The sequence below is a fragment of the Antechinus flavipes genome, chromosome 2, assembly GCF_016432865.1.
Source record: "Antechinus flavipes isolate AdamAnt ecotype Samford, QLD, Australia chromosome 2, AdamAnt_v2, whole genome shotgun sequence".
NCBI classification, from domain to species: domain Eukaryota; kingdom Metazoa; phylum Chordata; class Mammalia; order Dasyuromorphia; family Dasyuridae; genus Antechinus; species Antechinus flavipes.
In genome coordinates this window covers 496722146-496744859 of record NC_067399.1, presented here as the reverse complement: position 1 = coordinate 496744859, position 22714 = coordinate 496722146, and the positions used below count along the sequence as shown (strand labels likewise).

The window sequence follows — 22714 nt, the reverse complement described above, 5'->3', positions numbered from 1 at the left end:
AAAGATGTGGGTTCAAGGAGAAAGATGAGGGCACTTGGATCTATTTCCAGGCTTTACCTAACTAGGCAGCCTAACCTTATTCGATGAGCATGGGAGTTAGAAGACCTGAATTCAAATTCTAGTTCTGTTATATAGAATAAGCTCTTGAACTTTCTGAGCCTTTGTTTCTTCTGTGAAACAAGGAGGTTGGACTGATGCCCCTAAGGTCCCTTCTAACTTTAGATCTTATGATCCTATCACCATTCACTGGCTCTCTTTACACCACCAAAAATGGGTGAAGTTATCTGCCTCTTTATTTAACTTGTGGGGACTTTACGAGAGTATAGAACTCTGTCAATAAGACAACAAAAAAACTGAGATTCACAGAACTTAGGCTCCTTTCCAACACACTCCACCTCCCCCGCTCAAAACAGAGCGCCCATCTCTTGGGATTAGTTGTCTGTCATCTTTTTTCTCGGTCTCAAAGAGAATGGATGTACTCATTCGGCTTAAAGCTCAGCTATCAGGCAATTGCTGCCCTGCCACACACCCCCTTGTAGCTGTGTGAATCACAAGATTTTCCATTCCAGGCCTGCCAAAAAGCTCTCAATGTGGTAAACCGCACAAATGGGAGCTCAGCTCACAGCCTGCCTCCAAGCAGCTTCTGGGCTTGGCCAGGCCATACAGAGCTGAAGCTTCCATCTCTTTCAGCCTGGCAGGGCTACCCCCTGATTCCCAGAAGGACTTTTGTGTTGTCATAGTGGGAAGTCTCACCCCAGATCCCTAGAGCCTCAGCCCATTCCTCCCAATTTTTAGGAAAGAGGAGAAAAGATCCTTGGGGCTCTCATGTAAGGACTCTCTTTTTGGTTCTGATGCCATTGATGACAGTTGCCTTCCATGAGACTCCCTCCCTGCAGAGGAGGGGCTTGCAAAGCCATCTCTCCTTGGAGCTCCCCATAGTTGGGGCTGGTCTTTCTCTGATCTGATAACCAGGCAGAGGAGCTAGATTGAGGAGAAGGAGAGAGGAAATACCTCTTTAACTACAAAGCAGATTTCTATTGTTGCACCCTGAGGTTTTGACTAGAGACTTTCTCCATGCCCCAAGGGAATGCTACCCTCACAACACCCTTCTAAAGTAAGTAATGAACCTATGACCCCCTCATTCTTCCAGATGGAGCACTGAGACTCAGAGAAAGATGAACCGGCACAGTTAGGAAGCACTAGAGCTGAAGCTCACCTGCTCTTGCCTTTTTTCCATTCTGCCTGTCAGTCACTCCCTCAGCTTGCCTTCAAGGTTTATTTATCCTGCCTTCCAACCTGTGGCTTTGGCTGTTTTGATGGTCCCCTTGGGATGCAGTGTGGGTGAGCGCCTCCCTGTTAATAATCTGAGGCAGTGATGATCGTGCCACAGGGAATGGCGTAGCTACTTTCTTCCTAAGAGCTCCAGGGACCTCACAATCTATACATGGACCTCTTTATCCTTCCATCCCTCCCACCCTCACCCTGCAAAGGGAGCAAGTATAAGTTTTACTGGAGGGGCTCAGAAAAATCAAAGGCCCTGCCTAGGACACCACAATGAGTTGTCAATAGATCTAGGTCTTGGACACAGGTCTAGAGAGTTGACTTTCCAGTGCTTCTCCTTGGAGGCCACGTCTCACCAAACACAGCAACGTTCCTCCTTTTTCTTTTCTGAGATTCATCTTCCGTCCCTGTCTATTGTGCTGAAGCAGATGGTCTCTTGGAGGGCCAGGTTCCCCTCTCCATCCCTCCCTGCTGACATCTGTTGGCCAGCTCTGGCAGTTACAACGAAACTTTCTTGCAGGGACCCCCTGGTGCTTTGGGAGAGCCTGGCCTTCCAGGTGAAGCTGGGATGAAGGTAAGCAGAATCCATAGTCCAGTCTCCTCAGCCCTGTCCCCACCCCCACCCCCAGACCCGGAGAACAGAGGCCTTTGTTTGTTAGTGACTGACTAGAATGCCTGGGCTAAGCCTTTTGAAAAGAGATCTGGGCTGTGCTAGGGGGCCCTACAGTTCCCAGGAGTCACTGGCTGCGATCAGCCTTCCAGGGTTGATTGCTCTGGGGCCCCACCGAAGAGACTGAACTTTAACTTAATGGGGGGCTCCTATCCATGAGTAGGGTAATGAGATCTTGGGAACCCCGGAGAAAAAACAAGGAAATCATCTCCAGGGACCACTCAACTTTCTCAGGCAGCTGCAATTGGAAGGTAGGAAGGAGGGAGGCCTTGGGGAAACACCCAGAGCCTGGTTGGAGCACTATTTAGAAACCCTGGCTCTTTCACTGCTCTTCTATTCACCTTTGAACCCTGCATGTCTGGAACCCCAATTGGGGGTGTTCCAATGCTTGCATTTTTTAAGTTCACTTGAATAAGTCAAGCCTGTTAAAGCTCCCAGGCCCCACATAGCCCAACTTCAGATCTCATCTCTGCTGCTTGCTAGTTATGTGATTTTAGGCAAATCTCTTTACCTGTTTGGGCTTCTGTTTCCTTATCTGAAAATGATCTGGTTGACCCCAGCGGTCTTTACAATTCCTCCCAGCTCTGATTTCTTATACACTAATAGTCTACTGAAACCCACCTTTTGAGCTCCTCTCTGTACCCCACCCCTCAGAGAAGCTTAACCACAAGCCAAGTCTTCTCTCCCTCCCTACCCTCTGCCCAAGCATTCCTTGAGTTCCCAGGGGCTTTTAGATTTGACCCTAGTTCAGAGTCAGCAACATTCTGGACTGCCCCCAGATTAAGTCCAAAGCCTCCATGGAGTTTAGAGAATACTGGGGGGAAGGGAGGTGGAGAGGGGGAAAGTTTTAAAAAAAACTATGCATCAGCAGACATCCCCAGTCTTCCCGCTCCATGATCAAGCCTTTGGGCAGGTCTCAGAAGATGGGCTACAATTTATTCCAAGGGTCCTTGAAGATTCATTAGTCTAAGGTCTCTGCCAGCCCTAAATCTTACAATAAGCTATATGCTGAGATTTGGGATGGTGTTGAAATGCTAAGAAACCCCCTGGAGAAGAAATATCCCTTCATCTTTTTTTAGCAACCTAGTGAAAACAGGAAGCATTGTTGTTGATCCAGCTGAGTAGCCGTGGACCAGGGGACAGTACAATTCAGCTTGTCCTATCTAGGCTATCAGGCACTTTTCTGTATCTCTCTTCTTTAATGTTTGCTCTGGCAGACTGACCTTGGGATGCATCTCTAAGGCTACCTCATCTTCTGTCCTTGATACTCGATCTGAATCTCTGCTCTGTAGCCCCACCTGCCTCCCCTACTTCTTTCTCTATCCTGTGCCCCTAATCACCTGCCTGGGAAACAAGCCCCTATTGATCCACTTGGCTTGACAGGCTACTGAAGGCTTTTCAACCGGAGGGGGCCCCTGAGTTGAGAAAGAAACTTGTGCTTCATAGCCTCCATGGAGCTGATAAGGAATGTTGGCTCAGGGTAAGGGTATTGTTGAAATCTGGGCCCCGGGGAGAGGCAGTGAACACCTGAGAGTAGTGGGAGCTGAGGGAAAGACGTAAAGATGGTGTGGTATAGTGGAAAGAACACCATATTTAGTGTCTAAAAGCCTGGGTTTGAATACTATGGTATTAGACAAGCCTCTTCCCCTTTCTGGGTCTCAGTTTTCCCACCTGTAAAAATAAGAGTTGGAATAAATATTCTCTATGAATCCTTGTAGCTTTTGGTCCTATAATGTATAAGTATAGGAAATGGGAAGATCAGGCTGTTGCGGGCTCCCAAAGTAGGGGGAATTTGGGGAAATATAAGGAATGGGAACCTAAAGACTCTCAAGCTGGAAGGGCCATTTCTTCTCTCAACCCTACTTCAAATCTCATTTTACTTGAATGAAAAAAAAAAAATACTAATACTTTGGGTAGGAAAGAGTCTTCCCTCCACCACTGAGAATCACCAGGGATTGGAGCTGGAGAATGGGGAGAGGAGAGATGCAATTCTATATACAGATGACCAGTAATCTGAACCTACAGGCACGAGGAGCATTTTTTCTCCCCACAAAGGATGTGAGAGAAAAGAACAACAAATCAAAGTAATTACAAAGAACTTTTTAAAAGACACATTTAGTGATAGCCAGAGATCACTGACCTGCCACAAGGAAACAAAGAACTGGATCTGTCTGACTCTGCTCAGAGATGACAAACAAATTTCTATGTGCTTTTCTGGAACAAGCCTACAACTAGCCTTCAAGGGCTACCTTAAAACTGAAATCTACCCAGACAGGTCCTTGGAAGGTCAGCTTGTCTATAGAACCATTGCTAGGTCAGTGAAAGAGCAGGCAGACAGGTAAACTTTGGGACACAGTACAGAGCTGAGTGTTTAGATGGCATGTATTCTAAAAAGACTTTTTGTCTCAATAATGATTCACTTGCCCTTAGTTCCATCTCCTGCTTCCAAATCTTTGTCGGGCTCTGTCCCTCATGCCTGGATTGTACTTCTTCTTTACTTCTACCTCTTAGAATCTCTAGTTTCCATCAAATTTTAATTCAAATACCATCTCCTTCATGAGATCTTTCTTTATCTCCCCTAGATCCTAATGATTCTCCCTAACTATTACCATGTATTTATTTTATATGTACTTATATGTAAGCATAATTTTTTTGCCAATTGAATGGAAGCTCATTGAGGAAAGGAATAATTTCATTTTTGTCTGTATCCAACATTCCTGGCATATAGTAGGCATTTAATAAATTAATGATTGATAAAGAGGAGTACCCTGGATTCCAGATCCCTCTTTGGCCTGCCTGGTGGGGCAGGAGAAGGGAATGATGTAAATGATATGAAATTGAGGAGTTTCTCTCCATGACATGGAACCACGTGTGTTTGGATTTCATAGGGCGATTTTGGACCTTTGGGCATTCCTGGAGAGCAAGGTCTGGTTGGCCAGCGGGTGAGTAGAAGCCAATTCCCTTCTTATTCCCAAGGCAGTGTGATGTAGTCTAAAGATCAATGGACTAGTCATCAGAAGAAGTCATCGTATCAGCTCAGCTACCATCCAGCTGTGTGACCTGAGACAAGAAATTAGACTTCCATGTCCTTCTCCGTAAAAAGAGAATTGCACTAAAATATCTCTTAAGGTGACTTTAAGCCCTGATAATCTGTGATTCCCTTTTAAATCATTCCTCTTCTCAACAATCCTTCAAGGAAAAAACCTCAATCACTCTGGTTTTACATATGGAAGATTTGGGGTGTCATTTTCTCTCATTCCCTGGTTCTGTGCTCCATAATATTGGAACCTTCCAAGAGCAAAGACCAGATCTTTCAATGCCTCTTAAAGCTCCCTTTCGATCTTTGGGCTGCTACCAGACCAAACTAATTTAGTATGGCTGATTTTAATCTATTCTGACAAAGGGCCCAAACTTTTCAAGCCCAGGCTCCATTAATGTAGTCCCAGCAGGTGGTGATTCTCCCCGTCAAAGTCAGAGACATCACTAAGATTGGGTCCCAGCCCAGAGGACACTGGCATTTACTTTCACAAAGGAATTCCCATGCATGGAAGCAGAAGAGAGTGTGTTTGAGTTAAGCAAGTGAAGAACAAAGCCTATAGTCATGCTCTGTGGGACTGATGGGTGACTGTACAGTACAGTATGTTAAATGCTTTTGCACGGTTGGGTGTTTGTTGGATGTTTGGTGTTTTTTTTTTTTTTTTTACAAAGTGCTTAACAGATTCATTTTTTGTTCTGAGCAGAGAAGAGAGGGTAAGAGGAAGGAGAATTCCAAAGGTGGAGAGGAAAAAACCAAGTTCATTAACTAATACTGGGATCTGTGTCTCCAGAAACAGTCACATAGAGAAAAGTTATAAACAAGACACCTGCTGTTAAAGCTGGATGGAACATGTCAGTGATTAGAGATGCAGGTGCCGGCTGGAACCAGTTTATATTAGCTTTGGATAGCTGGTTATTAAATTTTCATTATAAGTATTTGCAAATTAAACTCAGTTAAAGTTACAAATTAGGCTGTGATTCTGATTACCTAGGTTTACAAAAGTACAATAGAGAAAATCTTTTTTTTAAAATTTTATTTTATTTAATAATAACTTTGTATTGACAGAATCCATGCCAGGGTAATTTTTTTACAACATTATCCCTTGCACTCGCTTATGTTTTGTTTTTTTCCCCTCCCTCCCTCCACCCCCCCCAAGATGGCAAGCAGTCCTATATATGTTAAATATGTTGCAGTGTATCCTAGATACAATATATACTTGCAGAATCGAACAGTTCTCCTGTTGCACAGGGAGAATTGGATTCAGAAGGTAAAAATAACTCGGGAAGAGAATCAAAAATGCAAATAGTTCACATTCATTTCCCAGTGTTCCTTCTTTGGGTGTAGCTGTTTCTGTCCATCATTTATCCATTGAAACTCAGTTAGGTCTCTTTGTCATAGAAATCCACTTCCATCAGAATACATCCTCATACAATATCGTTGTTGAAGTGTATAATGATCTCCTGGTTCTGCTCATCTCACTTAGCATCAGTCCATGTAGGTCTCTCCAAGCCTCTCTGTATTCATCCTGCTGGTCATTCCTTACAGAGCAATAATATTCCATAACATTCATATACCACAATTTACCCAGCCATGCTCCAATTGATGGGCATCCATTCATTTTCCAGTTTCTAGCCAGTACAAACAGGGCTGCTACAAACATTTTGGCACATACAGGTCCCTTTCCCTTCTTTAGTTTCTCTTTGGGGTATAAACCCAGTAGTAGTACCACTGGATCAAAGGGTATGCACAGTTTGATAACTTTTGGGGCATAATTCCAGATTGCTCTCCAGAATGGTTGGATTTGTTCACAACTCCACCAACAATGCATCAATGTCCCAGTTTTCCTGCATCCCCTCCAACATTCATCATTATTTTTTCCTGTCATCTTAGCCAATCTGACATGTGTGTTGTGGTATCAGAGTTGTCTTAATTTGCATTTCTCTGATCAATAGTGATTTGGAACACTCTTTCATGTGAGTGGTAATAGTTTCAATTTCATCATCTGAAAACTGTCTGTTCATATCCTTTGACCATTTATCAATTGGAGAATGGCTTAATTTTTTATAAATTTGAGTCAGTTCTAATAGAGAAAATCTTAATTCAAATTAAACTTAAAAGTGTTTTGGACATGTATTTTTGAGAGGGAGCCAATTGTTAAACATTTACCAATACAACTTTATCAACACAGTCAACAAATATTAACTCTGACACATTTAGGCTATGTAACTCTGGACAAGCCACTGAACAACTTTTCAGTGTCCCCAGATAAGTCCCTAAAATTCTAAGTTGCCAAGCAGATGTTAGTCTCCACTTATAGAACATGTTTTCTTACTGAGAATGCTCTATACCAGTTCATGAGTGTTGTAATCCTTTTAGTAAAAAAAAAAAAAAAAAAAAAAAGGAGGAGAGGATATTGATGAGCCCTTCAAGGTCACTCAATCCAAACACCTCATTTCAGAAAAGTAGAAACCACAGCCCACAGAGGGGAAATTATTTGCTCAGTTTCTGGGGAGCATGTGATCTTTCAGGCTGAATCCCAGATTTCTAGTTAAATTTGGGGGAATCTATTTCTGCCTTCCTGACTCCCTGAAACCCTGAAGAGTATATTGGGGTTAATAAATGGTTAAATAAATTAACTCAAAGCTGGTAGATGCACCAGCTTTCAGTCCCTGAGGAAGTAGGAGTGGCAATAGGGAGAAGGGGTTCCGCCCCACGGAATATGACTTGGGGAAGAATTAGCGATGGAGAAAGTGAACTTACATAAGAAGATGTACTTTCCCTAACACAACCTCTTCTGTTTTTAGACATGAGATAAGGACTTGAATAGTAGACTAGAAGTCACAAGAATTCAAGGTTTGGGTGCGCCGCTTGTATGGGCAATCATTTCATTTATCAAAAGCCTTAGTTTGTTTCACTATGAAATGGGGACAGCAGAGCTTACAATATCTACTTTGTAGAGTTTTTTTTTTAAAGAAAACAAGGCAATGTATATAATTATGAGTACTCTATGGATGCAACCTATTATGATTATTCTTATTCCCACAGGGAGAGACGGGGCTGGAGGGAGATAGTGGCCCAGCTGGACCTGATGGTTTGAAGGTAAATGATGAAATGGGCTTTGGGAGGAGGCCATATTCTTTGAGCTAACCTTCTAGGAAAGAGGGAGCTTTTCCTTATGGGCTCCCTTCCACCAGAAGCAGACTCAATAAGCTTCAGTTTTTCTCCTCTGGCATTTCAGGGCCTGAGGATTTATTTCTGGGAGGAATTTTAGAAGTCATCTAACCCAACCCCTTTATTTTTATCTGAAGGGAAACTGAGAAACAGGAAAGTTGAGTATCTTCCCAGTGGTTACACAGGGAGTAAGCAACTGAGTTAGAATTTAAGGGTCTTCTGACTTTAACTACAGTAACTTCTTACTGCCTCCACTCCTATGTTTTGCCTTCTCCAGACTCTCTGGGAATGGCATCTCATGCTTCAAGGTGAGAGAAGGGAATGTGAAAATCCTCCATCGCTTTTTGTCATAGAAATAAGATGAGTCACCTTAGAATCATCTTAGAATTTAGATGGCTGTTTCTGGCAGGTGTTTGCTGCTTCCTTATACCCTTCTCCTTCTCCTTGGCCACATTAACCAAGAACAAGTCGCCATTAGCTGGCCTGCTATTGAGACATGAAGCAGAGAAGATCCCAGTTTAGGATACTGAGGTCCAAATAGGATCCAGTTCTCTCAATCTTTTGTCATAGTCCAACCAACTTTTCCCCAGTTGTAGAATGAGCAAGAGAATCTTCTCTACTCCCATCAGAGGAGTCTGAACAAGCTCACATCTGTTCTGGGTGCACTAGATTTTCAAAACCACATCAAGTTATTTTCAGATCATGAGCAAATACCCAGACTTTTTTGGATGAAATCTTTATGTCTAGTCTCCTGGAACTGCAGAATGCCTCTCTGCTGAGGAATCTGAAGCAACAAAAAGGGCAATCCTTTCTTCTGGACTTGGTCAACAGCCTTGATTTTCCTATTTCTTCCACCATAGTGAATCTGTCTTACCCCATTTAATACCGTCTCATTTCTATTCTTCCTGAAGACTTCTAATTGGGTCCCAGGACTTTGAACTCAAAAGAAATTTAGCTCAATTAGTCTAACTTTCTTCATATTACATGAGGGAAAACTGAGACTCAGAGAAGTTAAGGAATTTGCTCAGACCTGGGATCTGAACTCAAGTTTTCTAACTCCTAATTTAATCCATCTTGCTAACCCTCCCTTTTTTGCTGATGAGTAGGTCTTTGAGTGATTGTTTCCCTTTGGTCTGCTCCTGAGCTCTCTAGGATTGAGCAGAACACACCTGATGTGTCTTTCTGACTTTCCAAAAATTTCATTCATGCTTTCAAGATTCCTTAGTGACACCTAAGGCTTCTGGTTTCCCTCACCCCTTTTGACTTGAATATTTTCTGACTGGCCAGGAGATGTCACGTCCTCTCCTCTTGCAGAGTCATCATTCTAGCCTCCTTCTGTCTCTTTTTTCATCCAAGACTCTCTTAGTTTCCTCTCCCTCAACTCCAGGAGAAGCACTGCATGGCATCCTCTGACCCAGAATTCTGGGAGCAGAAAAGAAGGAACCAGTCCTGCATCCTCCCTTTGCCTTCTCCCCCGCCCTGCTGCATTCCAGAAATCCCCCAGGCAGGAATCAATCATGAAATTTCCTGGCTCCCAGTCTCAGGTTGGAATCTTGGCGTTCCAGGGCCCTGGCCCCAGTTCCCAGCATTTCAGGCCCCAGGCAGGCTCCAAGGGCCCAGGGAGAACTACTGCAGCTGAGCCCACCAATTTCATTCTCCAGGTGTCTATCCTGGGAGCCCAACTGACTTCTCTGCAATGATAGTTTTTTTTTTTTAATATTGACTCTTGCTCTGGCAGGTGAGAGAGCCTTGGGACCAGGACTCAGCTTGGCATTTGAGTTTCATGTGCCAGCTTCGAAGCTGCTAATAATTGTCCATGGAAACACCACTAGCTGTCTCTGGATCTCCATTTTCTTTATCTAATGAGCATAATTCTAGCCCCAACTTACTGTCCCAGTAAGGTCACAATGACACTATCAGTGAAATCAAAGGTGGGATTTACATAAATCTATTATAATAGTTGCATTATATTTTCATATCAGTATTGGGGAGATTTAAATGTCAGTCTGAAGAGTTTTCTGTCCATCAGAATTTCTTCTCCCTGACCAGTGGCTCCACTGGGCCCCCCTCTCTCATCACACATCATTAATTGAGCAGCAATTCCCTTTCAATTAGCCTAATCCTAAGGGATCTCCCCTAAGTAATAACAAACATTTCAGTTAGGGCTTCGAGGCTGACAAAATGCTTTCTCATATACTGTGTAGTAAAAATAGTACTCCTCTCATTTTACAGGCAAAGAAACTGAGGCACAGAGAGGCAAAACACCGTGTCTAGCTTTGTATTAGTAAATGTTGGATGGAGATTTTAAGCCAGACCTCCTGTCTAGAAGTCCAGCATTCTTTTAGTCACTATACCATGTCTCTTTCCATTCATTGTAGTTCCTTAATCCAAGTTCTTGGCTCCTTCCCATCCTTTCATTCCTCTATGATCCAAAATGAGAATAGTTGTTCTTTTGACCTTAGAGTCTTAGTCTTTTCTTCCATTTTCTCACTTTTCCTAGTTTCCCTCACTTAGCTTTTGGCTCAGATAGCTCCTGATCATCCACACTTTTCTCACAATTATGTCAGGGGAGCAGTGAGCTTCAACAATTCGTTTTTTGGTAGAGGGTGGTTCTCTTTTAAAATTTTTTTAATTTACTTCATTTAATAAACATTTATTTTCTCTTCTTTTCACCCCATTCTTCCAAATTGAAAAAGGAGAAAGAATAAAAACTTTGTAACATATTTTGCAAAATCAAACAAAGCAAATTCTTCCATTGGCCATATCCAAAAATGTAGGTCTCCTGCCTATTGAGTCAATCAGCTCTCTGTTAGGAGATGAGGTTTATTATGTGCCCTTTTGAATCTTTGCTGGTAACTATATTGATCAGAATTCCAAAGTTTTCAAAGCTATTTGTCTTTACAATGTTGTTATTCCCGTATAAATTGTTTTCCTAGTCCTTGAGTTTCAGTAATGTTAATGAGGTCGAGGTCATGAGCTCAACCTCTGTGTAAACTATCTAAGCTGTTTACTATTCCCCAGTTACAGGCTGAAACCCAGAACCCATCTGAAGAGAGGAGGTACAGGGAGCAAATATCTAGAAAAGAAGGCTGTGTGGAGTACTCGGGGACTCATTTGGGCCAGTCCCTAGGGGCCATTCAGGGCTACCCTTAGAAATTCACAGATTACTGGAGCTAGAAAAAATCTTAGTGATCACCTAGTCCTATTTCCCCCTTTTTTCTTTCTGCCACAGATGCAGAAACTTAAACCCCCCAAAGATAATTACAGCCCCCACTCTAGATCATCAGTCTGGCACCAGCCTTTAAACTGCCATGACTTCATGCCATCTCATGCCATTTCCTCCTGGCTCTCCCCAAGCCCGTCTCCAGTTGTCAGACCACATGTCAGGTCTCGGTGGCAGGCCTGTCACCCTTGATTTGAGATACATACCCCCAGTGGTAATGAAAAGGGCTCCCTTGGCATAGGGACGGTTCCTTGGCATTGGGACCCTGATTACTCATTTCACTGCACCTGATATTTGAGGGTGGCCTAATTTGGGGTTGGGGAGTATGTCAAAGAAGAGCCTTTGATCCAGACAACCTACCCCTTTGGTCTGACAGAGTGTGCTTTTACCTCTCCCACATCTCTGGGTCATCATCAATGAGCTAAGGCATATTTAAGATGGGGAGAATGGTTAGGGGTTAGTTTTAAACCTTGGCCCCACTCAAAACTGATCTCATTCTGTCTGGGAGGAAGCCATTAGGTCCATGGGACAAACACAGGAGAGGGATATTTGAAGATTCTCCCCACTCCCTCTCCTTCAATGTCCTCATCCCACAGCTGGACAGCTCCCTCTGCCTGGCCAATGCCATTTAAAAATAATTGTCGTTATTACTCTTTTTCTTAGCTGACATGGTTGCTATAATTCTATATGACTCAGTTTTTGTTTTGGGAACAAACCATGAAATCATGGGTCTCAGGGCACCTAAATTCCACCTTCCACAGGGAAGTTTACTCGAATTGCATTGACTTGGAAAAATTGATGGCTCTTTGCTTTCCCAGGGAGACAAGGGTGAGCCAGGCCCAGATGGCGAGCGAGGAGAGAAAGGCAAAGAAGGTCTGAAGGGCAAAGAAGGTCCCCCTGGCTATCCTGGGATCACAGGTGTACGGGTGAGTGCGCAGAGCCAATCTGCCTGTGTCCTTGTCCCTTCTGCAGGAGTCTGCATGTGTCTCCTTCCCTCTTTCTGGCTGCACTTGAGTGAAACAACCAGTGTTAATCCAAGAGACTCAACAGAGCATTTGAACTCTTATCGGCATTGTTTATAGGCGGACATTCTGCCATCACCATGGGCTTTGCTTTCTCCCAGTCACAACAGGACAGTCAGATTGGTCTGGGGATAACTATGTTGATTTGTTCGACAAGCCAACTAGTCAAAAAAAGTGTCATAAGGAAAGGGGAAGAAGTGGCCTTGTGGCTAGGATCATAGAATTCTTGATTTAGAGCTACCAGAGACATTCAGGCTCCTCATTAATATTACTGAAACTCAAGGACTAGGCACTGAGAGGCAAAATAACTTGCCTAGAGCCCCACAGTCAGTCTTTGAGATAGAATCATAACCCCAATCTTCTGGCTCGCTAATTTAGTCTGTCAATTAAGACCACACTGCCTACAAAGAAAACCATAGTCCCACAGCCTTTTTTTTTATCTAGGCTCCAAATTGTCACTATGTTTTGCTCATTATCTCAAAAACTATGGGAATTAGAACCTTATGCTCCAGGATCCTGCTCACCAACACCTCCATCATCTACACACAGACAGAAATCTCTGCTTGATTGCTGGCCTTCTTGCTAGATATGTAGGGTTTTGGAATAATTAACTTTGAATCTTGAAGATTTATAGAGAAAAGACTCCATTAGAATTAACCTAGGGGAAGGATCCTTGAATGAGGCTGAACCTCAAGAAAAAGTATCTTTTCATTAGAAAATGCTAATTTAATTCTAATTTCTGTTCCCCCTCCCCAACAATAAGATATCTCAAATTCTAAATCTCAGATTTAGGGAAAATCCCAAGGAACTTAAATCATAGGATCATAAATATAAAACTGGATGGGATCTGAGGGATCACCTAGTCCAACTCTCATTTTACAGATGAGGAAACTGAGGCACATATCAGTTAAGTGATTTGCCCAAAGTTATACATATATAGGAAGTATCGGATATAAGATATAATCCTGATTCATTATTCCAACCATTTCAAGGCATTATTTGTTTCTCTGTACTTCCCAATTGTGCTTCCCAGTGGAGCTGGGATTTCACTGGTGTAAGAAGTTCTCAATGATTAACTTCCTCTATCAATTCAGATATTGAATCAATTCAGAATTGAATACACTTTCTCTGTAACTTAGGCTCTTAGGACATTGCCTGGGACTCTGAGGCTTATAATGAGTTGCCCAGGGTCACTTCCAGTATGTGTCAGAAACAAGATCTTTCTCATTCCTAAAGACACTTCTCCTGTCATTGTGCTATATTTTTTCTCTATATTTTTCTTAGTTAGTGGTTTAAAAAAAAACAGTATTGAGGTATAAAGTTGGCATTGGGGAAATGGAAGGGAATGGGACCATTTTCATTACAGAATGAAAGAAATGTTTTGCCCTACTTTGTACTTAATGAATATGATTTAGCCTAAGTCTGAGACATAGCAAGTTGTTTTCTAATAGATATAACTTATTCATTTAACTAACTTCAAGCTGTACCTACTATGTACAAGGCCCATGGCACAGGGGAAAAAAATCTTCAAAAAACTTATGGTTTAGTTGGAACTATAAAACACAGGAATAAAATTAGGAAACAAAGCAAGAGAGGATAATTGGGGGAACATTATCATTGTCTCATTATTTGAAAGGACTCTCATGGGAGAAAGAGATTAGACATAGATAACCTTCTTGGCCCTGGAGGGCTTAGAACTAGGAGGCATGGATGAAAGGTAGAGAAAAGCAAATTCCAGTTGTTTGTAAAGTCCCAGTTCTTCATAGAACTGTCCAAAGGTAAAATAGGTGGTGGGAGGGGGTTGTGGAAATAGTCATTAGCAAAGGCCTTAAGACCTCTAAGCTGAGGCTAAAGTCGTATTCTTTAGGCAGTTCCTGTTGGAGAAATCACAAAATCACAGAATCCCAGAGTTTCAAAAGATGATCTCTGAGATCATCTAATCCAACCTATAATTTTAGAGGAATTACTTTCCCAGAAATCCCTGATAAGGAGGCTTCTACCCTACACTTTCCCTCTTTAGAACCCATTATCTCCCAAGGCAAATCATTCTATTTGGAACAGCTTTGATTATTAGGAATTTTTTTTCTTTAAGCCTAAATCTACCTCTCTCTAATTTCTGCTTTTTGTCTCTATGTGTATTCTTTGAGAGGGAAGCAAAAGTAAAGTCCTTGAAGACAGTGATCATATCTCTCTCTGCCCCTCACTTTGCCCCAGGTATTTTCTTCTCTAGACTATAAACATCCTTAGGTCTTTAAATTGACCTTTTTCTGTGATATAGCCTTCATTCTCCTCACTACCCCGATTGACCTTCTCTGAAAGGGCTCCATGTCTGACTTTTCATGACTCCATTGGGGAATTTCTTGGCAAAGATTCTGAAATGGTTTTCCATTTCCTTCTCTGGTTCATTTTATAGATTAGGAAACTGAGGCAAGCAGGGTTAAATGATTTGCCTAGGGTCACACAAATCTGAGGTTAGATTTGAACTGAGGAAGTTGCATTCTTCTGGCTGCAGGCCCAGCACTAGGTGTCCTATTCACTAGACTACATGACCTCAAAGGGTTTTTCAGTTCTGAGAGTCTGTAACTCTGTGCAGGAGTTTAATAGAAGGCCCTGGGAAGGGTTTAATGGGATCTTGACAGAACAACAATCAGCGAAGCACTTATGATGTACCTACTATGAGCTAGGCACTGGGGATACAGAGGCGAACCTGAAAGCATCCCTGCCCTCAGGAGCTTCCACTGTCAGATGGACTTACGGATGCAGATAAAAGAGAAGACAGGGGATACCATATGATGTCTGGGAGGAGAGCAGGGTTGGAAGCCTTGACTAGAGCCTAAAGGGTCTGTGAGAAGAGGAAGAGAAGGCTGGAGCCAGATCTGAAAGTTCTGCCATTGACCTTGGAGTGCCAAGAGGGGAAAGCCAGGGAGATGTTCCCATAACCTCGTGCATTTCCATCTCTGAGTTGTGGCTGCTCAGCTTGGCAGATGCCTGGTCTCTGAATGGTCTTCTTGGGGCTCTGCATCTTTTATGTCCTTACAGTGGATCCCTCAGACATTCCCTTTTCTCTTTGTCCCTTTTTGAAGACATTCCTGAGGGTTTAGGAGGTCCTGGGGTCTTTGCAAAGTCCTCCTGCAAACAGGGCACTCTCATTTGCTTTGCTCCCTCTTTAACCTTACTGTGTTCTGTACATTCACAATTGCCTGGACTGGATGGCCCTTTTAAGACCATTTAAAGTCACATAATATCTCTAAACTTCCCCTCTCCAACCCTATCAGATAAGAGCAGATCTTGTCTAGATCTTGGCACTGGAAAGATATTTTCTCAGAAAAGCATTCAGTCAACACTTTGATGATCCTTGTCTTCCTGAGGATGTGATTGCTGAGACCAGAAAATCACTTTTCTGGCAAATATGATCCCTCCCCAGCTTGGCAAATGAATCTTATGGGTCTCCCTATTCACCCCTCCTCAGTGCAAGGGTACTAGGTTTTGAGTTCTGATTTCACCACTAAAAAACAGAAATTTTAAAAAGCCTTACAACCAGAATCAAGATTATGACCATAGAGCTGGAAAAGGCCTTAAAGGCCATCAATTCCAACCTCTTACTTTTAATAGTTGAGGAAGTTAGGGCCCAAAGGGTTAAGTAATTTGCCCAAGATTGCATGGATAGTAAATGACAGAGGTGGGCTTTGAACCCTGGGCCTGTAGATTCAAAATACTATTTTTTCATATACCACTGTCTCTCAGGAACCTTAGAAATAACAAAGTATCTCCCTCCACATTTTACAAAATGAAGAAACCAACCAGATGGTTATGAGCAAACCACTTTCTCCCTCTGAGCCTCAGTTTCCTCATCTATAAAGTGGGACCAGACATTAAGCAGAATTTTTGTGAAGGTCAAGCCAAATGGTATGTGTATAGAAATCAACTGGCAAGCCCTAAAGCAGGATACAAATATTTCTGCAGCTTTCCCGCTTTCCATAGACCCTTGGCTGTTGTGGATTGGAAAGGGTTAATCAGGTATGGCCCAAATGTTTAATTGCAAAATGTCAGAATCCCTTTGGCATTTGATCTGTGTTTTGTTGTTTTTTTAAATAATCCTCAGCTCCATTTCCGATACACTCTTTGCCAGAACTGTAGCTGGAAAATGGTAGAATTTTTTAAAAAATAAAATTTTATGGGCGGTTAGTGCCTGGGAATGAAATGTTGTCTGGCATCTCAAAAATACATATACATGTACTGCAAAGCAGCCAAGATGCTAATTTCTTCTCAGCAGTCATATTTCATTAGGAAAAAAAATCTACAGTCTTCCATGTATTTTGGCCTGAGGAGATACCCGATTATAACAACTGTGCTTTCTACACTGTGTGGGGTGAGTTGAAAGGGCGGGAGACCCAGAGGCGCTCAGAGAGAGATCGTGTGTCTGATCATGAGTCTGACTTTTGGCTCATCATCTTTGGATTCTTATTAGTTGAATCACTTTTTTTGACATGAGAATTGGTTGTTGTAATCTTTTATTTGATGAGAAAAATTACCTCCCATGATTTAATAATCACCCTGTCGTCTAGGGAGCAGCTCTGGCCAAAGGGAAGGCCCATTATATGAAAAAATTGAGAATTTCAGGTTCTGAATTCTTTAGAGAATGCTGTGTAATCCTTGATAGGATTGTCTCCCTTTTGGGGTATTGGAGCTTTACCGTACACTCTTTTGAGACATATTACAGAGGAGATCTGTTCATCTTCCCAAGTCTAACCAAGAAGGTAAAGGTTCCATAGTGCAGAAGAAGAAGCTGAGGTTAGAGAAAGAAAGGGAAGGGATCCCTTGGCAATAATCTCATAAAACCAGGAACAGAAGTGGGACCGTAACCCAAACATCCTGCATCTTTGCCAAGTGCATAGGTCTGAGATGGTGCAAGGGAGCTTCAAGTTGGTGAAGGTCGTTGGAAACTCTTTCAATCAACACAACAGTCATATACAGTGTTTACTGTATTCTAGGAGCTAATCTAGTTGCTAGGAACACTAAGATAGATACCACACAGGCTCTTCTCTCTAATGGGAATGATGATCTAATGATAGAAGGCGGACAAATACCACTTACAGCTTTGATATGAGGGAGAAGGGGATCATTTCACAGAGAAGTCCTGGTGAAGTGCTCTGAGAGTATAAGGAGGAAGAGAAAATTTTCACCCTGGGAGGGCAGGGAAGGTGTAAGAGAGCAGAGAGGGTCCGAGAGAATTCGTGTTGAAGATTGCATCAAAATAGAGCTTTGGAAGAAGGGAGGCTCTCCTTCAGAGTGGAGAAAATTGGAGGTAGCAAGGGAGTCTACTCCAGCCATGGGAGATGGTGGGAACAGAGGCAGGCAGAGGAGGAGGAGATAGGATTGTCCAGTTTGTCTGAGATATAGACTGCATAAAAGGAAGTTGTATGAGTTTGAGTGAACAAGTTTGAGCCAGAATGTAGTGAAGGCCTTGAATGTGGATCAAAAGATTTTAATAAATAGTGGAGATCCACTGGAGATTTCTGAGGGGAGAAGTAATAGGAACATATTGATTCATTAGAAACATTACATGATTAGCTACATGAAGAATGGACTGGAAGAGAGATAATCTACAGAGACAAGGAGACCAGGTCAGAAGATATTAAATGGCCCAGTTTAAAAGATATGAAGGCCCAGACTCGTGTTGATACAGTAGGAGTGGGAAGAAAAGATTGGATATGAATGATTTTAGAGAGGTAGAAACAACAGTACTTGACAGACTATGAGTAAGAGAGACAGACAGACAGACACAGAGGGACAGAGTCAGACAGAGAGAGAAGTGACTCCTGGATTGAGGATTTTGATGCCGGGGAAATGATGGTACCTTTAAATGAAGTAGATGTTAGGTAAGGGAATGAATTTGAAGAATTGAGGTCAATAGGGACAGAATCAATCGGTCAATTAACAAACATTTATTAAATTAGCACAGTCAGGAACAGTGCTAAGTGCTGGGGGCAAATACAAAAAATGAAACAATCTGTGCTTTCAAGGAACTTCTAAATAATATCAGAACATAGAAGGTTTGAGCTGTGAGAGACTTTAGAGAAAATCTAGCTGAAGCCCTTATTTTTTACCTCCTCTCAAAAACTAGAGAATAGAAATGACTTTCACAGATGCACATATTTAAGATTAGAACCCAGATCTCTTAGGTCCCATTTGACAAGAAATTATACTTTACTGCTGCTGCCTCAAGAATTGAAGGCAAGAAATACGAATGGGATAAAAGGAGAACTGCATCTAAGGTTTAGCTGGCCTAGGGAACTCCTTTCAGTGGGGATCAGCATCTTCTCTTCAATTTTGAATCTTGCAAGAACTGCCTGGAGCAGTGAGATTAAGTCACTTATTCAGGGTCACACGACCAGTTGGTGTTGGGATCAGCGCTAGCATCCAGGCCCTTCTGGCTTGGGTGCTGCTTCTCCATTCCCTATGCTAGGTTGCTTCTGAAGGGAAAGAAAATGAATTGGTGACTTTTTCATCTGAATTTTTAAGCACGATAATCTTGTTATTTTCCTAAATTCAGCTCAGTGTCTCACAATGAAACTCTTTTTCCCCTCTATATTCAAGAATCATTCCCCAGCAACCAAAAACATTTCTCTCCCAAACAAACTGAAAAAAATCCTCACATGTCACAAAAGGCTCTTCTTACAAACCCATTTATGTCAAACTCCTTCTATTTAGAGGGGCAATTACATTTTCACTGGCCCCTAATTTGTTATTTCACTGAGGCTCAAAGCAGTACAAATTTACCTCTAGTCAATTAGCTTTCTAAACTCACAGCCCTTTATAAGAGGTCAGAAGAAAAACAGATTGCAACAGAGTGGGATTTTGAAGGCGGGGACTCTTCATTTCTGTACTTTGGAGCTGATGGGTAAATCCATGTCTTAGGTTTTACAATCTGGAGACCAGACCGCTGAAGGCAACAGATGGGGACCAGTCTTTCATTTTTGCTTGGGCAGCAGAAAAAAGGATACAAGAGCAGGGTGGGATGGAGCAAAGGCAATAAATAGCCCCAGAGAAGAGATTCAGGAAAAAATGAGGAGAAAAGGGAAAGATCACTGAAATTGGAAAGAAGTTCTCTGATTGACCCCTGTCTAGAAAGGCCAGTCCTAGGCAGGCAAAGGACATTCCAAAGGCCAACATCTGTTTCAGCAGCAACTTGATGGGACCCAGAGACAGAGCAGGCAGTGAGAAGTGTCCTTCTGCCCTTTAGAAGGACGTGGCAAGGGAGCTGAAGATGACGACGTCAGCACTTGCACAGAGACGTGGGCTGACTTTCCAAATACAATGAGCCACTGTCAGAAAGGCACCTCTGTGGACTACACCAGCTGCCCACTCTCTGTGGGTCCTTCTCCATTTGCGGAGAAAGCACATAAGATGTGGTTCCAAGAACCAAGAAACATGGCCCACTAAGGTGCCCAAAAAGTCAGTCTGGGAACTTGGAAGAAATAGAATCGTGCCTTAGAAATGGAAGAGACCTTAAAGAACTGTGTGGCCAACCCCTTCACTACGCAGAGGGTTAGGATAAGACCCAGGAAGCTTGGCTAAGGGCAGTGGGTTGCAGAGCCAGGTCTAGCATTTTTTAATGCCTAGGTTCCTTCCACTGAAGTATTTGCCTATAGATGTCTCTATCAGATGACTCCCAGATCTAGATATCCAACCTTCTCCAGTCCCAAATCTCATAATTGCCTGCTGAGCACCTCTCCTAGATGTCTGGTAGGTACCTGTACTTCAACATATCCAAAACAAAATCCTTCCCCCCTAAATCTATCCTGCAGAAAGCATCCCTCCCACCCAAGTTCACAACTTTAGAGTCACTATTTATTATTTTCCCAACTCCCCCACACTCAATCAGATGCCAAATCTTGCTGTTTTTACCACCACAATATCGGACATCTACATGATTATGATGCTCACCAAAGTTTGTGGGTCCTCCTGACTTCTCACCTATTACAGTAGCCTCTTCTCCTTGCAGGAGCTCCCTCTTCCAATTCCTCCTTAATTCAATTGCCACAACTTTCTTCCTAAGGCAGAGGTAGCTAACCATATCAATTCCCTACTCAAAAATCTTAGTGACTCTGTATTATTTCTAGGATAAATCGATTAATTATGTGCCAGCATCTGAGATATCAAGAACACCATTCTAAGAGAGTCAAAGGCGACAGCCAGCAAAAATATTCAATCAGGAGAGGTTTGAAGAAGAGTAGGAAAGCCGGTGTCATTCGATCTCAGAGTATGTGGGTGGGAGTAAAGTGTAAGAAGTCTGGAAAGGTAAAGGAGCCAGGTTATGGGTGGCTTTAAAAGTCAGACTGGGGATTTTATATTTGTTCCTAGAGGTAATATGGAGTCACTAGAATTTATTGAATAGAGGAGTGATACGGTTAGATCTGCACCTTAAAAAGATCAGTTTGACAGTTGAATGGACGATGGACTGGAGTAAGGAGAGAATAGATTAGAAGACTTTTGCAATAGTCCAGATGTGAGATGATAACGACTTGCATCAGACAGTCATGAGATTGCATCAGAGGAGAGAAGGGAAGTTTATAGGGAATGTTATAAAGGTAGAAATGACAGGGTTTGGCGACTGATTGGATGTGGGGGAGAATAAAGAGTCAAGGCTGCTACCTTGTTTGTGAGCCTGGGTAACTGGAAGGATGGTGTTTGGATAGTAACAGAAAAAAGAAAGGGGGAAAGATTATTTTGTACAGTTTGAGTTTAAGTTGTCTTCTGAACATCCAGTTCAAGATGTCTAATGACAGTTGGGGGTATGAGGCTGGAAGTTGGGAAAGAAGTTAGGCTTCGACAAGCAGATCTGTGAGTCATCTGCATTAAAAAATTGAAATCATGGAAGTTGATAAGATCACCCTGCAAAACTGTAGAGAGAAAGCAAAGCATTTAGGACAGAGTCATGGGGAACCCCCAAAGACTTTTTAAGCCTTGCATTTAAAGTCCTTCACCATCTGTCCCAGCCTTGTCATTTTACAGATGGGCAAACTGAGACTTGGAGAGGGAAAGAGAAGCATCTGCTTCCAAGAGCACAGAATAAGTTTCTCTTTGACTAAACCTCATAACGCATATAAGGTTTTTGAGTTAATGAAGTCCTAGCAAATAAGGAATCTTATTTGAGCCTCACAGTAGCTCCATGAGGGCAACAAGAGGACATATTTTTGTGATCATGTAAAATAGATGCTTAGTGAGCTGAAGTACTTGTTTCAGAGCAAGCAGTTAATCCACAACATAGCTAAGAATCTACAAACAAGTCTTCTGACCTCGAAGCCATGGTTGTCTCCGCTATCACTACATCCTTATGGTAGATTCTCTATATTGTAGGAAGTCCAGAGACATTGATCTGACTTTCCTAGATTCTTTTTAGCTTTCTACGGCTTTCACTCAATGATGCTGATGTATTTATATTACATCTAGTCCTTCAATCTGTATCTTTCCAGAACCATGACCAGATTAGCTTGCTGATCTTCTGGCACTATGTTCTGATACCTGCCTGTACTTAGGCCCCATGCTGGGCAGGCCAACTGTCCTTCTCAAAGAAGGCCAGACCTGAAGACACCTCATGGAGCCTCTCTGCTAAAAGCCACCTGCAGGATCTGGCCGGCTTAGGGAGGTCTCATCCCTTAGTCTCAGCCAAGTCAACCAGGAGACATTTTCATGTCACCATCATTGCAAAAGTTCAGAACAAAAGCCTGAAATCCAGAGTTCAGAGATATGGGAGAAGCCAACTTGTAGTATTTTATCAATTTAAAAATTCACATACATCAGAACTTTGGACTTATAATTCCCTTCTACCCCACTATCCTGTTGGACTCAGTGCAAAAGCAATTATATTTCCTTTAAAAACCTAAGAAAATGAGGAATTATTTTCTAACTATGCCAGCTAGTGATCTGAGCATTCCAGTTCAGATTGCACCTCTGGGCCTGGGCTTTCCACTTAAGCGGCTCCTCTAGGTTTTTGTTCTTTCCTGGACTCCCAAGAGCAAGAGTTGGGTAGTTGTTATTTGTCCTTTGTTCTCAAAAAGGATCATGACATGCAAGGGAACTGAATGTAAGTGAGAGAGGCTGGGCAAGGTTACCTGCTTCACCTTCTCCTCCAGAGTCATCTGAGTCCAGTAGCCAACTATAGATCAGGAGATGTCCCTAGAGATAATGGGAGAACTTGGCCTTTTTAATTAAGGTCTTCAGTAGGTCTGTCTGAAACTGCCCCCATTCAGTGATTAGGATTAGGTAGCAATGGAGGCAAAGAATCTCATCTTTCACCTAATCCAAAA

At 42.5% G+C, this 22714-nt stretch overlaps 1 protein-coding gene across 1 annotated transcript in view; it reads left to right on the top strand.

Annotated features, from left to right (window-relative positions):
* Positions 1-22714, top strand: part of COL27A1 (collagen type XXVII alpha 1 chain) — a 243335-nt gene that overhangs the window by 176863 nt on the left and 43758 nt on the right. The window contains exons 34-37 of the mRNA XM_051979980.1: positions 1802-1855; positions 4840-4893; positions 8034-8087; positions 12201-12308. Coding sequence (XP_051835940.1) covers positions 1802-1855; positions 4840-4893; positions 8034-8087; positions 12201-12308 — 270 coding nt within the window. The remainder of the gene's footprint in view (positions 1-1801; positions 1856-4839; positions 4894-8033; positions 8088-12200; positions 12309-22714) is intronic.